This window comes from Oratosquilla oratoria, chromosome 6 (assembly GCF_046742065.1).
Source record: "Oratosquilla oratoria isolate Oo_2021 chromosome 6, ASM4674206v1, whole genome shotgun sequence".
NCBI classification, from domain to species: Eukaryota; Metazoa; Arthropoda; class Malacostraca; order Stomatopoda; family Squillidae; genus Oratosquilla; species Oratosquilla oratoria.
In genome coordinates, this window is record NC_134782.1 from 71,149,273 (window position 1) to 71,172,568 (window position 23,296).

At 39.6% G+C, this 23,296-nt stretch overlaps 1 protein-coding gene across 6 annotated transcripts in view; it reads left to right on the plus strand.

The window, feature by feature from the left end:
* Window positions 1-23,296, plus strand: part of LOC143026596 (coiled-coil domain-containing protein 186-like) — a 174,697-nt gene that overhangs the window by 87,068 nt on the left and 64,333 nt on the right. For all 6 annotated transcript variants that reach the window (XM_076187269.1, XM_076187267.1, XM_076187268.1 and 3 more), the window contains exons 8-11: window positions 6,963-7,117; window positions 7,865-8,007; window positions 14,942-15,122; window positions 22,890-23,006. In XM_076187269.1, the coding sequence (XP_076043384.1) occupies window positions 6,963-7,117; window positions 7,865-8,007; window positions 14,942-15,122; window positions 22,890-23,006 (596 nt within the window). The remainder of the gene's footprint in view (window positions 1-6,962; window positions 7,118-7,864; window positions 8,008-14,941; window positions 15,123-22,889; window positions 23,007-23,296) is intronic.

Sequence of the window (23,296 nt, forward strand, 5' to 3'; positions counted from 1 at the left end):
TTGATCACTAGCTGCAAAAGCATAATAACTGATGTAGAAGTTGGTGAAACTGTTGCAAATAGCGATCATAATTTAGTTAGATTCAAACTACTAAAACATTTTAGAATAGATACTTAGTGTTTCTAAAATACCTGATTTCAGTAAAGCTCAGTTCATAGGACTATGTCAGGAGCTTCAGCTTACAGATTGGGAGGCAAAATTAAGCGAAAGACCTGTAGATCAGATGTGGGAAATATTTCAAAATATGCACACTAAGAAGATTAATACTTACATTCCTTTTAAGGACAGATGTCCCCCAAATCAGGCTTGCCCAAAATGGCTTGACAAAAAACTGAAAAAAATATTGCTAAAAATAGACAGGCTTATAAGAAATATAAGTGTTCGTGTGCATCTAATGACTATCAAAGTTATGTATTAATACAGAGAGATTTAAAAAAGACAATAGAAAAATGGAAATGACAATATCTATAGTTACATTAGAGGAAAAAAGGTTGTTAGGAATCACATTGGTCCACTATTATATACTGATAGTCAACTTAAATATTCAAATGAAGGAATGCGTGATATTTGAAGCAATTATTTTAGTTCAGTATTCGTGAACTCCAAACTGAAACCTGTGAAAAGTCTAGGGTAAACTTACTACAGTAAATATAAAGAAAAAAAAAAAAAAAAAAAAAAATTAAAAGGTGTATAGATAAACTCAAAGGTAATAAAGCACCGGGGCCTGACGGTTGGCATCCAAGAATCTTAACCTCTTCACTCCGGGCCAAAATCTCGCGGGCAGCATTAGCTGTCGGACGTACGATGTGTCGTAATAATACTCGCATCATAAAATATAGTCGCAGCTTATATCAATCGTTCTCTCTTTCACCCGTGAATTTTGATAACCATAGAAAATGTGATGAAGACAGTTTAGAGAGTATGTCATTACGCAGGGGCAACTACAATAAATATAATCAAGATGCCGATATGGCAGCCTTGCGTATCCACTTGCTCCTCATGCCGCCTACGTATGCGGCACCGTATGGAAGGAGTTAAAGGAAATGAAAAATGAGATTGTTGTTCCATTAGAAATTATTTTCAAGAAATCCATCATATCCGGAGATGTCCCAAGAGAATGGAAGCTAGCTAACATTACTCCTATATTCAAAAAAGGTGACAAAAAGAATCCAAATAACTACGGGCCTATAAGTTTGACTTCAATCATAGGAAAAATGATGGAAACTATAATCAGAGATGCTATCGAACATCATTTAAAAAGTGTTTGATAAATGATAGCCAGCATGGTTTCAGATGGAAACGTTCTTGTGTTCATTCGAATTCTACAACACAGTTATCTCGAATTATGACATAAGAAAAAATATAGATATAATATATCTAGACTTTGCAAAAGCTTTTGATACCATCCCCCACGAAAGACTACTTACTGAATTAGCTTCACACAGAATAAGTGGTAGCCTATTAAGTTGGACTAGTAATTGGTTGAATGATCGAAAACAGAGAGTTGTTTTAAATGGAAAACTTCTAGATGGAAAAATGTTACAAGTGGAGTTCCTCAAGGTTCCGTTTTTGGGCCACTTGTATTCATAGTATATACAGTGCTCGACAAGGAAGTAGGAACGGTTAGCGAGAATGAGTGATGAGGAGAATGAATGAGTCATAAATCAATACACAAAAGCTCACTTCGTACCTCTAATACTTTGATGTGTGGCCTTTACGTGCAATGATCTCACGAAGGTGGTTTGGAATGGAAGTGGCATACTTGGCAAGATGTGCAGGGTTTGTACTAGCCCAGGATTGGCGAATGGCTGCCTCGAGCTTGGGCACAGAGCTCGTATCTTTACCCTGCAGGTCTTGTTTAATGTTGTTCCACAGGTTTTCAATTGGGTTTATGTCAGGACTATTGCCTGGCCAGTCTGCTATGTAAGGTCTATGACAGTCTTTTAACCACTGAGTAACACTATGAGCAGTGTGGGCTGGGGCGTGATCTTGTTGAAAGATGTTAGCGCCTGACCTATTAAAAGAATCTTCCAGGGGGGTAAATGATATGGACAAGGAAGTGCGAATGGACAAGTGGGTGGAGCTAAGGGTAGGGTTTATGATGCATTCTATCAGTCATCCCTCAGTTGCCTCTTAGCTTTCGTGGGGAGGCTTTTTTTTTCCGTGAGTGTTCTGGTGATGCCACCTAGGCAGTCAGTGTTTTTTGCAGACAGAGGTGCTTTCTAGCCTTAATAAGGGCAAGAACAAGTATTTATCACAAGAGACAATAACTCAGATCATAGCTTTACATAAATCTTGTCACCAAACAAAGGAAATAATAGAGGAGGTTGAGGTTGGCAAGACATCTGTGTGCAAGTGGGTTGCCATTTTTAAGAAGGAAGGTGGCTGTGACACACCCGGTCACAAACCAAGGAAAAAGTACCCCAAAAAGACATCCCCTCATGCTACTAATGTTATTAAGAGACAGAGCATAATGCCAGAAAAATAAAAGAAAGTAACCCGGGACTCTTTGGAGAGGTTAGTGTGCAAACAGCCATCGCATTCACGACCTTGGGTACAGAAGTCACCGCCCGGTGAAGAAGCCTTTTCTCACTCTTAACCAGAGGCGTCGTAGGGTGGAGTTTTGGAAGAAATATCTTCAGTGGGATGATGACAAGTGGCTTGATATTCTCTGGACCGATGAGTCCACCTTTACTGTGACTGGCAATAGGGGTGGAAACGTGTATCGGCGTGCGGGTAGCAACCCTCTTGACCCCTGGTACATTCAACAAATAGTGAAACACCCTGATTCTCTCATGGTATGGGGAAGTTTTAGTGGAAGAGGACTTGGGAGCCTTGTTGTACTACCGAAAAATGTAAAAGTGAACCAATATGTTTATTATGAACTATTAAATGACCACCTGGAGGATTCTTTTAATAGCTCAGGTGCTAACATCTTTCAACAAGATCATGCCCCAGCCCACACTGCTCGTAGTGTTACTCAGTGGCTTAAAGACTGTCATAGACCTTACATAGCAGACTGGCCAGGCAATAGTCCTGACATAAACCCAATAGAAAACCTGTGGAACCACATTAAACAAGACCTGCAGGGTAAAGATACGAGCTCTGTGCCCAAGCTAGAGGCAGCCATTCGCCAATCCTGGGCTAGTACAAACCCTGCACATCTTGCCAAGTATGCCACTTCCATTCCAAACCACCTTCGTGAGATCATTGCACGTAAAGGCCACCCATCAAAGTATTAGAGTTTCAAAGTGAGCTTTTGTTTATTGATTTATGACTCATTCATTCTCCTCATCACTCATTCTCGCTAACCGTTCCTACTTCCTTGTCAAGCACTGTATAAATTATACAGACCATGGATTAAATCTACTGTTTCCAAATTTGCTGATGATGCAAATCTGTGCATGATCACTTAAACCAATTAAATATTCAAGAAGGTTTAGATAAATTACAGCAATGGTTTGAAAAGTGGCTAATGAAATTTAACACAAGTAAATGCAAGGTAATGGACATGGTAAAAATAACAGTAAGTATGATTACAAGTTATTTGGAAATTCATTAACAAAAGTGTATAGTGAAAAGGATCTCAGCATAATTATCAGTAATGATCTCAAATCCTCCAAGCAGTGTATTTCAGCCTCTGAGAAAGCAAATAAGATTCTAGGACTGATTACACGATCTTTTGACTTCAAAAGTCCATCACTCATTAACAAGCTATATAAATAGTTAGTTCATCCACATTTGGAACATGCTGTTTCCGTATGATCAGCGAATCTCATTAAAAACATTGACAGATTGGAAAAAGTACAATGGCGAGCTACAAAACTGATTCCAAATATCAAAAATAAATTTACAAAAATCGACTAAAACATATGAATCTGTTTTCCTTAAAAAAGCGTAGACTCAGAGGTGACTTGATACAGGTCTTTAAAATTCTAAAGAGAATTGTCAAAATCAAAAGTGACAAAATTTTCACACTGAATGAGAATCCAACAAGATATAATGGTCTCAAAGTGTCCGGAAATAGATTTGATTTGGAAGTGAGTAGAAACGACTTTGCCAACTGTGTAGTTAATGAATGGAATAAACTTCCTGCAGAGGCAGTGCAGTGTAGTTCATTTCGAAGCTTTAAGAATCATTTAGATAATCATTTATTTTTTATTATTTGTTTTGTTATCATTTGTCCATTTGTTTATTATTATTTGTTTGATTCTCATTTATTATTAGTTATGTCAATTTATTATTATTTACTATTTACCTGTTTATTATCTAACTATACCTATGCTTTTATTTATTCTATTATTTACATTATTATTGTTTTTATTTATTTTTTTATTTGTTTATCATTATGATTTTTTTTTTTTTTTTCATCTGACCTAGATATGGACCAAAAGGTCTCCTGTTGGCATGCTCTGCCTTTGTAATCCTTTGTAATTAGAAATGGAGAGAGTGGGTGGTTTGAGGTAAAGGTGGGACTTCGTTAGGGATGTGTTATGTCGCCCTGGCTGTTCAATTTATAAAAGGATGGGGTGGTGCAAGAGGTAAATGCAAGGGTAGTGGATCAGGGATTGGAGATGGTTAAAGAAAATGGAGAAAAGTGGGAGATAAGCCAGGTGTTGTTTGCTAACAACACTGTGCTTGAAGCAGGATCAGAGGAGGGATTAAGGAAGTTAGTGACAGAGTTTGGGAAGGTGTGCAAAAGAAGGAAGTTGAAGATAAATGTGGGTAAAAGATAGATGATGAGATGTACAAGGGGAGAAAGTGGCAGCAGACTGGAAGTGAGTATTAAGGGAGAAAGACTGAAGGAAGTGGATAGTTGTAGATACTTGGGTGCAAGTGTGGCAGGAAAGTGAGGAGTGGAGGTGGAGGTAGAATGTAGATTGAGTGACCACTTCATTTTGCCTAGGTGAATGAGAATAATATCTACTTCTGCATGCTCATATAATTAAGAAAATTTTATCTTAATCATGAGTATTTCACAATACCACCATTGTTCCAACATTATATGTATTTATCTTCATGCCAAAAGACTGCAAAGGCCCTGTATTACTTCTTATCTTCCCTGAGCATTAACCTTACTGTGGTCAGTGAGTGGTAGCTGGGCCAAGTATGTGTTACAAGATGATTGAAGACTCAATCCTTTAGATGTCTAGCATGCACATGCATGTGTGCACGCATTTGGTATGAGATGGAATGTCTGAACTCTTCAGACAACTCCCAAGGGATCTGCCATTGTTGTTGGACCTGACAGTGGTCAGAGGGGTCAGGCGCTTCTGTCTTCACCCGGACACATGGGCCAAGTGACCAGGACATCTGCATCCAACATTGCCAAAACTTAATTTCCTTATATAATCCCTTTGTATTTACCTAGTTGTATTTTGCGGGAAGAGAGCTATGCTCATAGTGACCCGCTGTTGTATCTTTCCACATCCACATCTGTCTTCACCCGGACACATGGGCCAAGTGACCAGAACATCTGCATCCAACATTGCCAAACTGCAAAATCAGTATACGCCAAAACTTAATTTCCTTATGTACTCCCTTTTTATTTACCTAGTTGTATTTTGCAGGAAGAGAGCTATGCTCATAGTGACCCGCTGTTGTATCTTTCCACATCCAATTTTTTCTTAAAGTCATGTATAGTTTTAGCACTCACTGTTTCCTCATTCAGTATGTTCCAGATATCTATCACTGTGTGGGAAGCTATTCTTTTTCAGATCTCTTTTGTAACTGTCTTAAGTTTCTTCTCATGTCCTCTTGTATTTCTTCTGTCCCATTTTAGTAGGTCATCCCTATCAAGAATTTCCATCCCTTGCATAATTCTGTAAATGTTAGCAAATCACCTCTTTCTCTTCTTTGTTCCAGGGTTGGCAAATTTAATTTATCCAATCTGTGTTCATATGTCAAAATGCAAAGTGTTGGTGCCATCTTTGTCATTGCTCTTTGAATTCTTTCTAGTTTATTTATTTATTTTTTTTGGTACTAGGTGTCCATAGTGTTGCAGCATATTCCAGTTTTGGTCTTATCAATGTAACTAGTATTTTCTTTATCATTTCTTCATCCATGTAGTCAAAGGCTACTTTCATTGATCTTAATAAGTTATAAGTTTCTAAGACTAATTTGTTGACATGTTTGTCTGATGTCATGTCATTTGAGATAGTTGTTCGTAGGTCCCTTTCGGAGTTTACTTTTTTAACTTTGTACCAATTTTATATTGACCTGATATTCTATTTTTGCTTTTTCCAAATTCCATTATACTACGTTTCTTAATGTTGAAGTGCACTTCACTCTTCTGACTCCATTTCCAGACTTTGTCCAGGTCTTCTTGAAAAGATTTGCAGTCTTCCTCTGTCCTTACTCTCTTTAATAGTTTCGCATCATCTGCAAAGAAGTTCATATAGCATTCCACACCTTTATCCATATAATTTATATAAATAGTAAACATTATCGGAGCCAATACAGTAAATATGAACCTATGCATGAATATTAAGTGTCCACACTCAGTCCATGCATTGTATATTGTAGAAATAAAAGTGTACATTTTTATCTATAGGAAAAAATAAATTATAGGGAAGTGTAGTGGCATCAATCACACTTTGTGCCTGTAAATAGAATTTGGCAACTCCCTGAGTTCTGCTTGTGGTTCCAAGATTGTATAGGGGTCAAGATGAAGACATTAAAGCTAACGAACCATCACCTCATTTGTCTCACCAAACTCAATGTGGATCGCAAACAACAAATCTATATATCAGTCATCTCCTTTTCCACTCCTCACCTTTTTTCTCACTCTATCCAACCTAACAACCCCTACCATACTGCCCAGACATTTTATCCCAAACACATTCAAACTCCTCCTCTTTGCCTCTCTTAAATTCCTTTGTATTGCTTTGTATTGCTTTGTATATGCTTTTTATTGTGTTCCATTGATTCAATTTAATGCTAACCATGACATATTATTGAAGACATGCAACTGAAGGAAGAGAAAGCACGACTTATTATGGAGCGGCAGCTTAATGATGACCGAGACAGTGCCTTGAAACAAGCTACATCTGAATGTGAGAAAGTCAAAGAGACTTACGCACTACTCAAAGAAGAAAATGCCTTCATGAAGTCAAAGGTCAGATATTTTTCTCACTTTTAGTATGTTTTATGTGTAAGGGCAACTTTAAAGTTATAGGAGGTGAAGAAGAGAGTTGGGGTGGAAAGGGAGCTGGTAGATAGACCTGATGAAAAAATACTAGGATGGTTTGGGTACATGTAAAGAATAAATGAAGACAAGCAAAATGAGTGTGGAAGGAAGAGGTGGATGGATTGAACTTGAAGGGTAGACCAAGAATGAGATGCATAGATAGAGTGAAAGGGGCTTGAGTAAAAGGGGAATGTCTTTTGAGCAGGGAAGAGAGAAAGCAAGAGATAGGTGTTAATGGACAATGGTTGTGAATTGAAAATAGGTTGATGTGGCACAAAGAAATTCTACTCATCTTCTCTGTTTTTGCATGAGGAGATGAGGAGGAATGGTTGTAGATGTGCTGTGTCTTTCTGCATTGCTTCTGACCTGGGCAGTGAGCAAGGGACAAAGGTGCTTCATCCACAAAGAGCTAAAAGGAAAATTATTGACATTTGGGAGTGGGATGGGTTGGGATGGGTGCATAGCTGGGCTGGCTATCTTCCTTATAAAGGAGAAGAAGCCTATTAGTATATAGATAGATTTGATTAATGTTTTGTGTTTATCTTATATGCTCTCATGATCTTTTAAGATTTACAATAGCTTTGATTTTTTCACCATATTCTCTTTATGTTTTTTGGGTCTCATTATATTGTTGGTTCCTTGTTGTTTATATTGCTTTATATTTTTTCACCACAGCTATCTGTGTATGAGAGTGAACGTGAAGAGAGTGAAAAGTTGTTTGTCAGTCTCAGGAATGAAGTAGCAAGTGCACGACAACAGGTGGTGGACTTGAAAAATCAGCTTGCCAACACAGCCCACTTTGAGCAACAACTACAGAGGTAATCAATAAGTTGAAGAACCTGCTATATTTGCTAGCATATAAGACCCATTTTTCCTTGGAAAATTGTTGAGAAAATTTTCCTGGTTCTTGTATATGAAATATAGAACATAAGAACATAAAAATGGAGGACACTGGAAGAGACCATAAGGCCTACACTAGGCAGTTCCATGTCTATTACCACCTGTCATCGCCATCCAAAAAGGTCTCCAACAGTTTCTTAAAACAATCAATAATGTCAGCGCTTACTACATGGTTACTAAGTCTATTCCATTCGTTGACCACCTTATTAGTAAACCAATTCTTTCCTACTTCCTTCTTAAATCTAAATTTGTCCAATTTAAATCCATTACTGTGAGTCCTGCCCTGTTGTCTTAATATGAGGACCTTGTTTGCATCACCCTTGACAAAGCCTTTGATCCACTTGAACATCTCTATAAGATCACCCTGCACCCTGTGTCTTTCCAGAGAGTGTAAATTAAGGCGCCTAAGCCTCTCTTTGTAGGTAACTTTCTGACCCCATGTATAATTTTGGTCATTCTTCACTGTGCTGATTCTAGTGAATTGATGTCCATTCTATAAGACAGAGACCAAAACTGTACCACATAGTCAAGAATAGGTTCTAACTGTCCTAGCAATGAAATTTAATGCCCCGTTAGCTTTATTCCTGGTGCTAATGCACTGTTTCCTGGATTTAAGGTCAGGACTCACTAGAACTCCCAAGTCTCTTTTGCACTCAGTTTTTTCTAGAAATGTGTTATCTAAGCTATATCTATTTTTGAGATTATGTAGCCCTACATTTAACATGCTGCACTTTGAGATATTGAAGTCCATTTGCCATTTCACCAACCATGTGAACAATTTGTTAAGATCATCCTGCAGAATCTCAGCATTGTCTCCTGACCTAATTAGGTGTCCTATTTTAGTGTCATCCACAAACTTACTAACATTATTAATCCCATTGTCCAATTTTATATACATAATGAACAATAAGGGACCCAAAACTGAGTCCTTGGGATCTCCACTAGAAGCACTCCCCCATTCAAAGTTGACACCATTTATGGTGACCTACTGTTTTCTGTCATTGATCCAAGCTCTAATCCATTCTAACATTCTTCCTCCTATGCCATGGGCTTTGATTTTATTTAGTAGTCTCTGGCGGGGCACCTTGTTGAATGCTTTAATAAAATCAAGGTAAATAATATTGTAACTATCAGTGTTATCTGACACCTTATATATGTTAGTGTAAAAAGATTTAAGATTAGTCACACATGACTTAGCCTTGGAGAAACCATGCTGTGAATCATGAATGAAATTATGTCTCTCAATGTGATCTCAAAGTCTATTAACTATTATTGATTCAAGCATTTTATCTATAACTGATATCAAACTGATTGGCATGTAGTTGCATATAAACTATTTATCTCCCTTTTTGAAAACAGGAACAATGTTTGCCTGCCCCCAAGCAATAGGCACAAAACCAGTATCTACTGACTCGTTAAATGTTTCTGTTAACTGGTCACAGATTTCAAATTTACACTAGGCATACATATGTATACCAAAGGTTTTTTCCCCGTACAAGGGAGGTAGCCAAAAAACAAATGCATAAAAACCACTCTCACCCATTCTATCCCCAACATACTCCACTCCCCTCTACCCTCCCTCTTATCTTGGCACCTCCTGGATGACGGGTAATCCCAGCATTTTGCTCACTGCCTTGGGTTAGAAGCAGTGTCGTAAGATGCAGCACATCCACAGCAAGGCCACTTCATCAAAATGGCAACCCCCCCCTCCCTGTCCCCTCGTGCAAAAAAGGAGAAGGCAGAGAGAAATCCCTTCAGGCTGTGTCAATTTATTTCTCACATGTACTCCCTCACCCCTCATCCCCCACCCACCTCATGCATCACATCATCATCCATACATAACCATTTTCCATTCACCCATATCTTCTGTCCTCTCCCATCCTTCCTCAACAGACATTCCCCTCTTTCTTAATGCCCCTTTTACTCCATCCATCCATCTCATCCTAGGTCACCCCTTCATGTTCACTCCTTCCACATCTGCATTCCACACCTTTACTAATCTTTCTTCACTCATTCTTTCCATGTACCTAAACCATGCCAATACTCTTTCATCAACCCTATCTCTCAACTCCCTTTCCACCCCTGTTCTCCTCCTCACCTCCTCATTTCTCACTCTGTCCAGCCTAGTAACCCCTATCATACTTCTCAGGCACCTCATCTCAATGATATTTAAATTCCTCCTCTCTTCCTCTCTTACGTTCCATGTTTCTGCCCTGTACAGTGCTGTCAGCACAATCACTCTTTCATACAATCTTATCTTAGCATCCATTCCCAAATGTTTATTTCTCATTACACTTTTTGATCCCCCAAGGCATTTACTCGGTTCTGTCACTCTACATTCTACCTCCTCCTCCACTCCTCCCTTTCCTGCCACATTCACACCAAAGCATCTAAAACTATCCACTTCCTCCAGTCTCTCTCTCCTAATACTCATTTCCAGTCTGCTTCCACTTTCTCCCCTTGTACATCTCATCACCTTACTTTTACCCACATTTATCTTCAACTTCCTTCTTTTGCACACCTTCCCAAACTCTATCACTAACTTCCTCAATCCCTCCTCTGATCCTACAACAAGCGCAGTGTCGTCAGCAAACAACAACTGGCTTATCTCCCACTTTTCCCCATTTTCTTTAACGATCTCCAATCCCTAACCCACTACCCTTGCATTTACCCAGGGCCGTTTCTAGGCACAGGCGACACAGGTGGTCGCCTGGGGCGCCATTTGCTTGGGGGGGCGCCAAATTGCCATCCAAAATTAATATATAAATAAATAAGAGACAAGTATTTTTTTTTTTCACATGAATAATTCAAATAAATAAATACAAGTGCAAACACAAAAATAAATGAATAATGAAAGTGTTGATACTTGATGCAACGGTGTTTAATGTTTGAAAGCACATTTCACATTTTAGCCGGTTATTATTTCCAGCCCAGAAGGGGGAAGGAGGGAGGGGGGGGGGGCATAACGAATTCTTGCCTGGGGCACCTGATGAACTAGAAACGGTCCTGCATTTACCTTTTGCACCACCCTATCCATGTATAAGTTGAACAGCCAGGGTGACATAACACATCCCTTATGGAGTCATACCTTTACCTCAAACCACTCTCTCCATTTCTAATTCTAACACAAGCTCTACTACTCTTGTAAAAACACTTGATTGCTCTTAAAATCTTTCCTCCTATCCCATATATCTCCAACACAGTGCCTTCCCGTATACCCCGTCATAAGCCTTTTCCAGATCCATAAAAAACAAAAAAACATCCTTACCTTTTCCTATAGCTTCCTCACATATCTGTCTTACCACAAAAATTTGATGTGCACAAACCCTACCTCTCCTAAACCCTCACTGTTCCTCACCAATTACTCTCTTTTCTTCTAATCCTCTCAATCAAGACCCTCACATAAGCCTTCCCAACTACACTTAACAAGCTGATTCCTCTCAAACTACTACACTCACACTTGTCCCCTTTTCCCTTGTAAAGTGAAACAATACAGGCACTCCTCCAGTCCTCTGGCACTCTACCCTCTCTTAAACAAACATTAGATAACTTCACCAGTTAGTCCACCATCACTGTACCTCCTTTTTTCAGACATTCTGCATAACATCCATCCAACCCAGGTGCTTTACCTGCTCTCATCATCTTAACTGCCTTCACTTCATCTTTCCTTATTTCTCCTCCATTTTCCTCACTCATCATGGTCATTTTCTCAGCGCTTCCCACTGCAACTACCTTTCTCTCCCTATGCTCCTTCACATTTAGCAACTCCCTAAAATACTCTGCCCATCTTCCTCTTATTGCCATCTCTTCTATTATCATCTCTCCCTCTGCACCTTTTACCTTTTCTTCTCTGCTTGATTTGCCTCCTCTTAATTTCTTTCCAAAAAATTTTTTTCTGTCATACTCTTACCCCATTTCACATCTGCTCTCCTCTTTGTCTCCTTTATCTTATGCTTTACTTTTCTTTTCTTTGTACCTCTCATATGATTCCCTTGTCCTATTTTGTAACCAATCTGTGAAAGCTCACTTCTTCTCTACTACAACCTTCATTGCTTCCTCATCCCACCACCCACTACCCTTCTCTCTATTTCCTCCCATCCTCCTTGTTCCACACTTTCCTCAATTTTCTTTAAACATCTCCAACTCCTAGTTCTACTCTATCCTTCACTCCCACTCCTCTCTCAGCTTCTTCTTGTACTCCCTCTCCTTTTCTTTCTCATTTAAGCAGTTCACTCTAAATACCTCTCCACCTTCTGTCCTTTTCCTCTTTCTCCATCTAGCCTCTAGCCTCAACTTACCTTCCACCAAAAATTATCTGATATTCCCCCACTCTCTCCCCTTAGAACAAGTACTTCTTTAACTCTTCTTACTATATTCCTGGTTACCCCAATATAGTCTATTAACGCTCTACCACCCTTCCATCCACCATGCTCTCCCATGTGTATTTATGGTTGACTTTCTTCCTAAACACTGCATTGACTATCATCAAATTTCTAGATAAATCACCATAAACTCTTCACTACAATTTTTTCCTGGAACTCCACACTTCCCAGTCACTCTGTATATTGGTTAATTTCCTACATATGTACATATACCAAGGCTTTTTCCCGCTTACAAGGGAGGTAGCAAAAAAACAAAGGTATAAAAACCATTCCCACCCATTCCATCCCCAATACACTTCACTCCCCTCCACCCTCTACCCTCCCTCTTATCTGGGCACTTCCTGGATGACAGGTCATCCCTGCATCTTGTCCACTGGCCAAGGTCAAAAGCAGTGTCACAAGACACAGCACATCCACAGCAAGGCTGCTTCATTAATTTGGTGACCCCCCCTCTCTATCCCCCATGCAGAAGAGGAGAAGATGGGGAGAAATCCCTTCGGGCTGCATCAAATTTTTCTCAAACATACTACCTCTTCCCCCCATCCCCCACCCATTCCATCTCGTGCATCACAACATCATCCATATACAACCATTCTCCATTCACCTCTGTCTTTCCTACCCTAGCATTAAGGTCTTCCAGTACCACAACATGGACATTTCTCCCTAATCCCTTTATGCACTCATTTAAATCCATCCAAAAAGTCTCCCTTTCCTCTACACTCTTCTCACTACCAGGCCCATTTTCACTTACAAAAACCCACATCTCCCTTCCCAGTTTCACCTTCATCCACATTAACCTTGAAGAAACCTCCTTCCACTCCACTACACACTTACCTATCTCTTCACTTACTAGTATAGCCACCCCTTCTCTTCCTTGTCCTCTCTTCACTCCTGAGAACCTCCCAACTACACTCCCAAACTCACACATGCCCATCCCTCTCAACTTAGTTTCACTCAAAGCCAACACCTCCATCTTTCTTCTCATAAATATACTGCCTATCTTCATCTCAACCTCATCCACACACATTAAAATACCCAAACCTTATGGTACTGGTTGAAAAACTCCTCTCAGACTCTCTTATGCCTTTATTTATTTATTTATTTATTTATTTATTTATTTATTTATTTATTTTTTTTTTTATTTTTTTTTTTTTTTTTTTTTTAATGTTCCCTTTGGGTGGGGCTACAGGGAGAAGGATGCCTAGTCCTATCCCCATCCTGTTTTTGTCACCTTAAAGAAAATGGAGGAAAGTGGGAGATAAGCCAGTTGTTTGCTGATGACATTGCACTTATAGCAGGATCAGAGGAAGGATTAAGGAAGTTAGTGACAGAGTTTTGGAAGGTGTGCGAAAGAAGGAAGTTGACAATAAATGTGGAGAAAAGTAAGGTGATGAGATGTACAAGGGGAGAATGTGGCAGGAAATTGGAAGTGAGTATTAAGGGAGAGAGACTGGAAGAAGTGGATAATTTTAGATACTTGGGTGCAAATGTGATGGGAAAGGGAGGAGTGGAGGTAGAGGTAGAATGTAGATTGAGAGAAGCAAGTAAATGCCTTGGTATATTAAAAAGTTTAATGAGAAATAGACATTTGGAATGGATGCTAAGAAGAGATTCTATGAAGGAGTGATTGTGCCAACAGCACTGTATGGGGCAGAAACATGGAACATAAGAGAGGAAGACTTGAAATGTGTTTTAGATTAAATTCCTGAGAAGTATGGTAGGGGTTACTAGGCTCGATAGAGTGAGAAAAAAGGTGAGGAAGAGGGTGGGGGTGGAAAGGGAGTTGGGAAATAAGGATGATGAAAAATTATTGGGATGGTTTGGACACATGGAAAAAATGAGTGAAGAAAGATTATTAAAAGAGGTGTGGAAGGCAGAGGTGGAAGGAGCATGAGGGTGTGACCAAGGATGAAATGAATGGATAGGTTAAAAGGGGCATTGGGAAAGAGGGGAATGTCTGTTGAGGAAGGAAGGGAGAAGACAGAAAATGGGGTGAAAGGAAAATGGTTGTGTATCGATGATGTTTTGATGCATTGAGGGGATGGGTAGGGGTTAAGTAGCATGTATTAATGCTATTTTGATGCAGCCCGATGGGATTTCTCCCCATCTTCTCTTTTTCTGCATGATGGGACTGACAGGGGGGTTACTGATTAAATGAAGTGGGCTTGCTGTGGATTTGCTGTGTCTTGCAACATTGCTTCTTACCCAGGCCACTGGGCAAGATGCAGGGATAACCTGTGATCCAGGATGAGCCAAGAAAAGAGCGAGGGAGGGGGGTGAATGGAAGTGGAATGGGTGGGAGTGGATTTTATGCCTATGTTTTTGACTACCTCCCTTGTAAGGGGGAAAAAGCCATTGGTATATGTATGTATTATATAATTTTTATCATGTTTGTACATGTTTTCCATATTCTTGGCATTAATATTTTTGTTTTGTGGAAAAGAAAGTATAATTTATTTGAATATTGCAGAGAAAGGGAGCAACTGGAAGCATCCCAACAGGAAGTGGAGCAGCTGCAAACATTAAACAGAGAATTAGAATCTGATCTCTTGGGGTGTCGGCAGAAGGAAGCTGAGCTGCTGAATTTTACCCAAAAACTTTCAGATAAAAATGCTCAGATTCAGAGTCAGTTGTCAGGATTTCAAACAAAGGTAGGCACAAATATATTGCCTCATATTTGTTTCCTTAAATTTATGTATTGTAATTCTCTGCTATTCATAACCTGTATATATATAAATATATATATATATATATATATATATATATATATATATATATTTTTTTTTTTTTTTTTTTTTTACACATAGTTGTATTATACGGGAAGGGGAGCTATGCTTGTGGTGACCCGTTTTAGTATCCTGCAAGATCAAGTTTGTTCTTACATTCTTGTATTGTGGTTGCACACACTATTTTTTCATCCAATTTGTTCCGTATATCTATCACTCTGTGTGTCCTTTTTTATTTTCATTACCTGTCCTTGTTTTTCCTATGTCCCTCTTTATTAAGTCCTCTGTGTTGAGGCATTCTTTTCCTTTCATAATTCTGTCAGGTTTGAAAGTGTTGGGGCCATCTTTGTCGTTGCTCTTTGTATTCTTTCTAATGTTCTTGTATTCTTTTTTGTAGTGGGTGACCATATCAGTGCTGCATATTCCAGTTTTGGCCTTATCAGTGTTTGTAATATTTTTTTAATCAGGTATTTAAGGCCACCTTCATTGATCTCAACAAATTGTATGTTTCTCCAACTATTTTATTTATATGTTTATCTGGCGACATGTCTTTGGTGATGATTGCTCCTAGGTCCCTTTCAGAGTTTACTTTTTTTACTTCTTTTCCGTCAATTTTATACCGTCCTGATATTCTATTCTTGCTTTTCCCAAATTCAATTATACTGCACTTCTTGATGTTGAATTCTACCTCCTATCTCTTGCTCCACTCTGAGACTGTTCAGATCACTCTGTAATGAGTCGCAGTCTATTTCAGAGTTTATTCTCTTTAATAACTTTGTGTCATCCGCAAAGCAGTTCATGTAACTTTCAATACCTTCATCCATGTCATTTGCATATATAGCAAACATTATTGGAGCTAATTTCTTCCCATTTTGAATATTTGTCTATGAGCACTACTCTCATTTTTCTTCCAATTCAATAGTTTTCCATGTATGCCTCCTATTGTTTCCAGTTTATATAGCAATTTTCTGTGTGGTACCTTATCAAATGCCTTTTGTAAGTCCAGGAAGGCACAGTTTGCCCAGCCATCCCTTTATTGCAATATATCTATCAATCTTGAATAGAAACAAATCAAATTAGTTGCATATGATCATCCCTGTCTGAATCCAAATTGCCTTGGGTTCAGTATATTATTCTCCTCCAGATATTTTGTCCATCTATTTTTGATGATTCTCTCACAAATTTTAACTATTGTACTTGTTGGGGACACTGGTCTATAATTTGTTGGGTCTTCCTTATTTCCCCCCTTATATATTGGCACTATATTGGCATTTTTCCAGTCTCCTGGTAGGTTTCCTTCTTTGAGTGAACATTCATTTATTTTGTATATTTTTTCTGTTAGTCTACATTCCTTTAGTATCCAGCTTGCAACTCCATCCTGGCTTTGTGACTTGTTAACATCAAGTTTTAATATTTGATTCCTTATTTCGTTCTAAGTAATATTTAATTTCTTCATTGGAAGAAATCATACTTTAATTCTTTGATCACAGTTTTATAGATTTTTTCCTCTTTGGTGAATACAGATTTGAAATAATTGTTTATAATATCTCCCATTTTTATATCTTCTGCGTATTCTCTGTTACCTTCACGTAATTTAAGTATTTCCTGTTTATTTTTCAGTTTGCCATTTACGTATCTATAAAATAATTTGGGTTGATCCTTACATTTGTCTGTTATGTCCTTTCATATACATACATATACCAAAGGCTTTTCCCCCCTTACACGGGGGGTAGCCAAAAAGAAAAAGGCATAGAAACCAGTCCCACCCATTCCATTTCCTATATATTCCACTCCCCTCCACCCTCCCTTTTATCTTGGCACCTCCTGGATGACGGGCCATCCCTGCATCCTGTCCACTGCCCTGGGTCAGAAGCAGTGTCGCAAGACACCACATCCACAGCAAGGCCACTTCATAAATTCGGCGACCCCCCCTCCATCCCCTCATGCAGAAAAGGAGAAGACGGGGAGAAATCCTTTGGGCGGCATCAAATTTCTTCTCGTACATACTTCCTCACCCCCCATCTCCCACCCACTCCCCCTCATGCATCACAGCATCATTCATATACAACCCTTCTCCATTCACCCCTATCTTCTGTCCTCTCCCATCCTTCCTCCACAGACATTCCTGTCTTTTATAATGCCCCTTTCACCCCATCCATCCATCTCATCCTAGAACGCCCCCTCATATTCACTCCTTCCGCCTCTGCCTTCCACACTTCTTTTACTCATCATATCTTGTCGCACCAGAACCGTGTCCATATAAGGGCAGTTTCATTTGCTTCCCTAAGGTCTTGGTCGGAGCAATGGGGACTCAATGGACATTCCCGGAGGACGTGGACCATCGTCTGTACTTCGCCACAGGGACATTGGGGGCTATTGGTGTATCCCCACTTGTGTTTGTTTTCTTTCGTTTTGCCCACCTTGGCTCTTCCTCTGTTTAAGGTAACCCAGTCCTTCCTGGTTAGGTTTGCTCCTGGGGGCAAGGTCTCGTTTGGGCATGGTATGGCCTCGTTATGGCCCAGATTGTCATATTCCTGCCAACATTTTAGTCTATGGGCCACAGCTTGGGTTGGATCCAGTCCCTCCACCGTCATGAAGCTTTGGCGAGACTTCAGTCTCTGTCCAACCTGAAGGTGACCGTATAGTGGATGCCTGGGATCATTTTGTTGTTTATATTTTTCTATCTTGGTCATTATTTCGCGCCGAATGTGGGGAGGTGGAATCCCTGTCAGTCTGTAGATAGTATGTAATGGCGTTGGTTTTAGGGTACCTGTAATTATTCGACACGACCTGTTCAGTTCTGGATCTATTTTGTGTGCATGGCATGACCTGGCCCATACTGGTGCGCAATATTCTGCAGTGGAGTAACACAGTGCCAAAGCTGTTTGTCGCAGGGTGTTTGGATCTGTTCCCCAGCTGGTGGTGGCAAGTTTGCTGAGGAGGTTGTTTCTGGTTGAGATTTTTCTTTTACTAATCTTTCTTCACTCATTCTTTCCATGTGTCCAAACCATCCCAATACTCTTTCATCAACCCTACCTCCCAACTCCCTTTCCACCCCTGTTCTCCTCCTCAACTCCTCATTTCTCACTCTATCAAGCCCAGTAACCCCTATCATACTTCTCAGACATTTCATGTCAAACACATTCAAACTCCTTCTCTCTTCCTCTCTTATGTTCCATGTTTCTGCCCCGCACAGTGCTGTTGGCACAATCACTCCTTCATATAACCTCCTCTTAGCATCCATTCCCAAATGTCTATTTCTCATTACACTTTTTAATCCACCAAGGCATTTACTCGCTTCTCTCAATCTACATTCTACCTCCACCCCCACTCCTCCCTTTCCTGCCACATTCACACCCAAGTATCTAAAACTATCCACTTCCTCCAGTCTTTCACCCTTTATGCTCACTTCCAGCCTGCTGTCACTCTCTCCCTTTGTACATCTCATCACCATACTTTTACCCACATTTATCTTCAGTTTCCTTTCACACACCTTCTCAAACTCTGTCACTAACTTCCTCAATCCCTCCTATGATCCTGCTATAAGCGCAGTGTCGTCAGCAAACAACAACTGGCTCATCTCCCACTTTTCTCCATTTTCTTTAACCATCTCCAACCCCTGACCCACTACCCTTGCATTCACCTCTTGCACCACCCCATTCATGTAAAGATTGAACAGCTAGGGCGACATAAAACATCCCTGATGAAGTCCCACCTTTACCTCAAACCATTCACTCTCTCCATTTCTAATCCTAATGCAAGCTCTACTACTCTCATAAAAACTCTTGACTGCTCTTAACAGCTTTCCTCCTATCCCATATATCTGCAGTACCTCCCACATTGCCTTCCTGTCTACCCTGTCATAAGCCTTTTCCAGATCCATAAAAGCCCAAAAAACATCCTTACCTTTTCCTATAGCTTTCTCACATATCTGTCTAACCACAAAAATCTGATCTACACAATCCCGACCTGTCCTAAACCCACACTGTTCCTCACCAATTACTCCCTCTGTTCTTCTCCTAATCCTCTCAATCAAGACCCTCACATAAGCCTTCCCAACTACACTCAACAAGCTGATCCCTCTGAAACTACTACAGTCACACTTGTCCCCCATTCCCTTGTAAAGCGGAACGATACAGGCACTCCTCCAGTCCTCTGGCATTGTACCCTCTCATAAACAAACATTAAATAACCTCACCAGCCAGTCCACCATAACTGTACCTCCTTTCTTCAGACATTCTGCATGGCATCCATCCAACTCAGGTGCCTTACCTGCTCTTATCATCTTAACAGCTGCTTTCACTTCATCCTTCCCTATTTCTCCTCCATTTTCTTCACTCGCCACTCTCATTTTCTTAGCGGTTCCTACTGCAACTACCTTTCCCTCACCATCCTCCTTCACATTTAGCAACTCCCTAAAATACTCTGCCCACCTTCTTCTCACGGCCTTCTCTTCCATTATCATCTCTCCATCTGCACCATTTACCTTTTCTTCTCTACTTGATTTGCCTCCTTTTCCTCTTTTAATTTCCTTTCCAAAACATCTTTTTATTACTTTCAAAATTTTCTGTCATACTCTTACCCCATTTCACATCTGATGTCCTCTTTGCTTCCTTTATCTTATGCTTAACTTCCCTTTTTACTTTGAACCTCGTAAACGATTCCCTTGTCCTAATTTGTAGCCAAACTATGAAAACCTGCTTCTTCTCTTCTACACCCTTCTTTGCTTCCTCATCCCACCACTCACTACCCTTCTTTCTATTTCATCCCGCCCTCCTTGTTCCACACACCATCTTTGCACACCTTATGACTCCCTCCTTGAACCATCCTCATTCCTCCTCCACTCCTAGTTCTACTCTATCCTTTACTTCCTCCCACCCCTCTCTCAGCTTCTTATACTTATTCTTTTTTTTTTCTCATATAAGCAGTTTACTCTAAGTACCTCCCTACCTTCTGTCCTTTTTCTCTTTCTCCACCTATTCTCCACTCTCAAATTACCTTCCACCAGAAAATGATCTGATATTCCCCCACTCTCTCCCCTTAGGACATGTACATCCTTAACTCTTCCTACCATACTCCTGGTCACCACTATATAGTCCATTAATGCTCTATCTGCCACCCTTCCATCCACCACCCTCTCCCATGTGTACTTATGCTTGACTTTCTTCCCAAACACTGTATTTGTTATCATCAACTCTCAAGACACATCACCATCAACTCTCCACTACGATTTTTACCTGGAACTCCATACTTCCCAATAACTCTGTCTATTGGTTCATTTCCTACCCTAGCATTAAGGTCTCCCAATACAACTACATTGACATTTCTTCCTAATCCCTCTATGCACTCATTTAAATCTACCCAAAAAGCCTCCCTCTCCTCTATGCTCTTCTCACCACCAGGCCCATACACACTTACAAAAACCCACGTCTCCCTTCCCAGTTTCACCTTCATCCACATCAACCTTGATGAAACCTCCTTCCATTCCACTACCCGCTTACTTATCTTTCCACTTACTAGTATAGCCACCCCTTCTTTCCCTTGTCCACTCTTCACTCCTGAGTACCTCCCAGCTGCACTCCCAAACTCACACTTGCCCTTCCCTTTCATTTTAGTTTCACTCAAAGCCAGCATATCCATCTTTCTTCTCACAAAATACTGTCTATCTCATCCCCTTTACTCTCATCTGTAACACATCTACACACATTAAAAGACCCAAACCTTAGGGTACTGGTTGGAAAACTCCCAGACCCTCTTATGCCTTTACTTTTTTAGGAATGTCCCCTTTTGGGGCTACAGGTAGCAGGACTCTTAATCCCATCCCCCGTCCTGTTTTTTGTCGCCTTTTATGATTCAAGTGGAAAGACTAGGTGGCAGCATTCTCTTTCCCCACCACAGGGTAGGCAAAAAAAGTAAAGGAATATTCAGAGAAATGGTACAGGACAGTAACAAGGGGTTGGGGGACAGCATAACGGAGGGACAGTCATAGTATAAAAGTGTCATCATTTCTCTATGAACAGAGTTTTCCTCTATCACAGACAAAATGATGTGTGGCTCTGGTCTGTAGGGGCACCCCATATAGACCCTAAAGTATCAACTGCATTCTACTTCGCCACAATAACACGCAACCAATACCCCAGATGGGGTAATAATTTCTTTTTTCTTCTCTACATATTTTTACATATTCATTTCTTAGTTTGGTGTATATTTTCCATTTCTCAGATTTTTTCCTTTTTCCATCTTTTCCAGGCTTTATCTCTTGTCTTTTGCCTCGCTGCACTTTTTATTACACCAGGATTTTATATACACCCTTTCCTGTTTTTGTCTAGGTACATACTTATCCACTCCTTCATTATAGATTTCCTTCCAAATTGTCCATTTCTCTTCCACCTTTGTTTCTTCATTAGTAAATTTTTCCCAATTTTCTGTGTTTCCCAAAATCTGTTTTTGTTGTACATTAGTCTTCTGTTTCTGTGTTTTTCGTTAATTTCTATATTTGTTTCTTCATTTAATTCTAGTTCTAGTAGTATGTGATCACTTTCCAATTGGTGTCTTGTATTTGATTTTATCCACAATTTCGGGTTCTGATGTGAATACCAAATCCAATCTTGAGGGTTCATCCTTATTTCTATATCTGATATTTTCCTTGACCCATTGTGTCAATATGGGTAGTGTGATGCATTGTACATTAGGCATCCAATGCTGTGCACAAGAATTTGACTTCTATTAAACAGGTGAAAAGAAGTGTTTTTCAAATCTTGAAACAGTTGTATGCATTCTGTCTGCATTGCTTGACTGTAATTAATTTCTGCACTGGTTCATGTCTATATAATAACTGTTCATGTACTCACCACAGTCCAACTACTGATTTCTCTATGTTGGGATGCTGGAAGCTTAGTTTGTCATAGTTGATAGTGAATTTTCTGTTTCCCAAAATCTGTTTTGTTATACATTAGTCTTCTGTTTCTATGTTTTTCGTTAATTTCTATATTTGTTTCTTCATTTAATTCCAGTTCTAGTAGTATGTGATCACTTTCCAATTGGTGTCTTGTATTTGATTTTATCCACAATTTCGGGTTCTGATGTAAATACCAAATCCAATCTTGAGGGTTCATCCTTATTTCTATATCTGATATTTCCCTTGACCCATTGTGTCAATGTGGGTAGTGTGATGCATTGTACATTAGGCATCCAATGCTGTGCACAAGAATTTGACTTCTATTAAACAGGTGAAAAGAAGTGTTTTTCAAATCTTGAAACAGTTGTATGCATTCTGTCTGCATTGCTTGACTGTAATTAATTTCTGCACTGGTTCATGTCTATATGATAACTGTTCATGTACTCACCACAGTCCAACTACTAATTTCTCTATGTTGGTATGGTAGAAGCTTAGTTTGTCTTAGTTGATAGTGATCTCAGGCTTGATGGAGGGATAGAGTATCAGACTCACAGGGTTGCGTTTTCAGATGGAGGTGTGGGGGTTGACAGGTTTTGCAGATGGGCAACAGAGAGATGATTTTCTCATCTGTCAGTCTTGCATAAGCAGGTGTGAAGCATTGGCTTCTCCTTTGAAGAATTAGAGCAAATAAATTTCAGGAAAATGTATTGATATCCAGTGTTTTGCAAGACTTAGATTATATGCAATTATAGTAGTATGTTATGTTATTGTAATAATATTTCTTCTTACTTCAGGTTAAGGAATTGGAGAACATAAACTGTGAGATAAAAGAAAAACTAACAGACACAGAACAGCTGAAATTAAGGCTTGAAAAGGAACTTTTTTTGGAGAAAGAATCCGGAAAAGTTAATGTAAGTGATAGAAAAGGTTTTGATTTAGTTCACTGTATATTTACAATTCCAGTTCCCATGAACCCCCTGTACAGATTGCTATACTATACGTCTGTCTATGTATCAAAAGATCCGTTCCCCCTTATAAGGGAGTGGCTAAGTCAAAGCATGCAGCCATCCTACACCCATCATACATGCATCCAAAAACACATTTATTGTCCCTACAGTCTTAGCTCCTTGTTGATGAAAGGTCATCCCTGTCCATTGCCACACTGTTTTGTTCAGGGGCACTGTAGCAAGACAAATCACCT